The sequence below is a fragment of the Pholis gunnellus genome (assembly GCF_910591455.1).
Source record: "Pholis gunnellus genome assembly, chromosome: 12".
Lineage (NCBI taxonomy): Eukaryota > Metazoa > Chordata > Actinopteri > Perciformes > Pholidae > Pholis > Pholis gunnellus.
The window spans coordinates 14,163,528-14,167,061 of NC_136539.1; the positions used below are offsets into that span (position 1 = coordinate 14,163,528).

At 40.7% G+C, this 3,534-nt stretch overlaps 1 protein-coding gene across 1 annotated transcript; it reads right to left on the reverse strand.

Annotated features, from left to right (window-relative positions):
* Window positions 1-1,170: 1,170 nt before the first annotated feature.
* Window positions 1,171-3,272, reverse strand: dap1b (death associated protein 1b). The gene is made up of 4 exons (XM_079170067.1): window positions 3,131-3,272; window positions 2,082-2,178; window positions 1,841-1,904; window positions 1,171-1,744 (listed from the first exon to the last, which is right to left on the reverse strand). The coding sequence occupies exons 1-4, from the start codon at window positions 3,198-3,200 to the stop codon at window positions 1,625-1,627; spliced, it is 351 nt and encodes a 116-aa protein (XP_079026193.1). The 5' UTR covers window positions 3,201-3,272; the 3' UTR covers window positions 1,171-1,624.
* Window positions 3,273-3,534: the final 262 nt, after the last annotated feature.

Consider the following 3,534-nt stretch of genomic DNA (forward strand, 5'->3'; position numbering starts at 1 on the left):
GTACTTTGTCGGCGAACAAACGAGCGGATATTGTTTGAGGGCTTTCTGATGCAAACAAAAAGGTCACGAGCGAACACATGGACAACATGACACACAAGAACGGGGGGGCAAGCACACTTGCATGCTCACACTCAACCTGTTCGGGGATTAGGATCGGAGTACTTTATTTCCACGCTCGCAGGGCTTTTATTGAAACTGATAACTTGGACACAAAAGGCACATTCTGTAGTGTGGGTGTGCATACATATAGCATTACTAAAAGACAGTGTTCATGCCCCACGGTCTGGCAGCTTTTACTTCCTGTTTATTAAAATGTCCCGCATAGTATTATGCACAACTCATTTCTGAAAATATGGTGTGAGAGAGCATACATTTTGAGATGAATCACAATGCTGGTTCAACAAATGATTTAGTTTTTCGGACGTTTAAACAAAACAAAACCGTATAACTGTAAATCAGGATGCTTTGATCAAATGGTGCAGAAAATTGTGTAAAATTGAATCCGTCGTGGAGGAAATGCTCTCTGCAGGCCCAGCGTGTGGTATTTCCCCAAAACATGGCTATATGATTTAATACATATGATATTGCCTGACTCCAGCCTGCAGGATACAACTTTACTCATAAATCTGACCCTGAATCAGCATGCATCTATCTTGTTTTACTTAATCGCCGTCCTCTCTTGCAGATGCAACATTTTGTTGGAGTAATTTGCCCTCAAGCAAAGCCGAGCAGTTTCTGTGGCTCTTGTTGACTGACAAGACCTAGCTAGCCTTTACGGGAAGTTCCCCAAGAGTTCTTCTATTCACACCATATAACGGTGAATCACTGAACACAATGGAAGCCTTGATTCAAGCGTGATACTAAAAAAAAAAAACCCTCCTTTGACAACACTGAGGACAATTTGGGATTTTGTTTTTGGATCATGATGATAGTCAGGATTTATTCATTGGAGCCACTTGCTACACCAGTTTTTGCAATATACAGGAGTTTGTATAAAAGTGAATAAAAGCCTGAAAAAGCAATCAAGGTTGAAATTGTTTGATTTTTGAAGTTCACAAAGAACCAGATTGTTTTGTTCGTTTGTTATGAATGGCACTTTGCCGCCACCTAGTGGTCATTGTAGCTTACAGCAAAAATAAACATTGAGGAAAAAGAAGATCTGAAATCTAGCAAGGGAATGCAAATTATTCATCTTTATTCTTTTTTTTTTTTTTAAATCAAATTTAATAAGAGCCAAGCAATACATAGTGAAGATTCCACTGGAAAAAAAAATAAGCTTTCTCAAAAACCTCACTTAACAACCCCCAACCCTCACATTAAACATACCCAAACACCATCTGGTTTTCATCAGCTAGGAAATATAACTACAGCATTTCTCTTACAATGCTAGAAAAGACACATTCAATGCTGGTTTATAGTATTCTCACAAACAAGCACAGCCTAGAAAGTAAACACAGAGCTTGATGAAAGCTCTCTCTCTCTCTCCCCCCCCCCCTCTCTCTCTCCATAAACAGGACACTTCACAGACAACCTGCCAGTCCCCTCACGTGTCTAACACTTCGGGTTCGTCTTTCACGGTTGACTTGACACGGTTCCCTCTGGGACAGTCTTAAACACATGTTGTTCAAAACTTCCTCGGCTGCTGGATGAAATAGGTCCGGGGGAAGGAGTGGGGCTTCTCCACCGCGGGGCGCAGCTTGCTGTGCCTCACGCTCACTGGCGTCTCTGGAAAGTCATGGCTCAGCTGCAAACAAGCAGGAGTTTATTACACACTGTGGCATGAGAGGCACCGTGACATTTGAAAAGAAAAAAAAAGGCAATGTTTTTTTTCTTTCTTTACCTTGTCGAGAGTTCCTGCCATAAGAATACTAACTTGTTGCATCCTGTTGGAGGTGGCGAGGGACCTGCAGCAAGATCACACGTATGGAAAAGTTTTACTAAACTTAAAAACTAATTTCAGTAATCTACTAGATCTAAATACTGCTGACCATTCTAACATTTTATGGTCAGAAACAATATCCATTTTAGTTAACACTTCAAACCCATTTCATATATTTTGAAGATGAACACTGCCAACCAACCTTGGTTTATCAGACCTCTTGGTCTCCTTCTCTTGAGTCCCATGGGTGCCACTCTCTTCCATGCTTTTCTTGGCTACCCGTTTACCTCCAGCCTTCACTATTGACCCAGAGAAGAAAATGGTTTAAATTCGGGTTATCTACAAAATAAAATTAAAAAAAATCAGCCCTGTAGCACATGTGTTTAGCAAATGTACTAAACTTTACTTTCTGTAAACCTGAAAAAAAAACCTAAGTCCTCTACAAAACTAAGAAATATTACTTTTGTGGAGTTATATTGCTGTTAAAATGCTGTACAGATGGTCAAAGTATTGTTTTTTAGAATTGTTCCCTTTTTTATTAACCTCTTTAGGCTTCATCATTGAAATCAAAACAAAAAAGCCTTTGACTTATAGACTTTGAAGTCACACCCCCACTGGAGCCAGGCTGTGTTGATGGGGGGGGGGCACACAAGAAGACTTAAGTTCATTTTTACAAAACAACTAATGCGCATCGACATTACGACGTGAGATCGACGTTTAAGCAGCTCTCCATAAGTCGTGCAATGCTCCCTTAAAATGCAAACAAGTAAAGCATCGGCGGTACGTTTACATGCAAAAAGGGAGGCTGCGTACAAAACAATACAAAAACAAAAAAACAGATTCTCCCCCCCCCGATTGTGAAATTGCTTCTAATAACAGTCGGTTTGCACAACGGGGGTTTTGCATGCGTCTCATCGTCCCTGTATGAGGATTCAGCCGATGGGAACATTGTGTTACGGTCAGCAGAGGCCTGCTCGAAAAGAAAGAGCGTGAGGGAGAACACAAAAGTAGCCCGATGGATGCAATTAGCATTATAACCAGCGAATCACACGACACGAGAACACTGTAGCAACATGTGCATCATAACAGGATTTTTAAAAACAGATTAACTACTTGATTCAACGTTTTAAATCTGCACGGCTCTCTTTCTCTATCTGGGTCGAGCTGAGAAAAACAACAACGTTTTGGCTTTATTGTCTTCAAAATAAAACTCCACGCTGCAACACGAAGTGTGCGCGAACAACAGTTTACCTGCAGGAGGATGACCAGCTTTCAGCAGAGGAGTCTCCTTCGCTCCAGATTTGGAGAGTTGCTGCACCATTTTTGAAAAACTTTCCGGAGTCAACGCAAAGAAAGCACCACACTAACAACTCATCTCAACGCCCACTCGGTTGTTTTTATGCTCAAACAGAGATGACGTCCTGTTTGGCTAACAGGAAGCACGCAGCTAGAGAGACGCCTAGAATGTGGAGCTCTGACTTATAAAACGAAACAACAACAACAACGATACAATGTCTCATTTTGATCACTTTATTCCAGTTAATTTCTCAGGAAAAATATTGTATTTCTGTTTTATTGAAGTTGCTCTTTTTTATTTTTATTTAAAAGACTGTCTTATTTTGAAAATCCTGGCCGCAATCCAGAAGTGCTCTGAG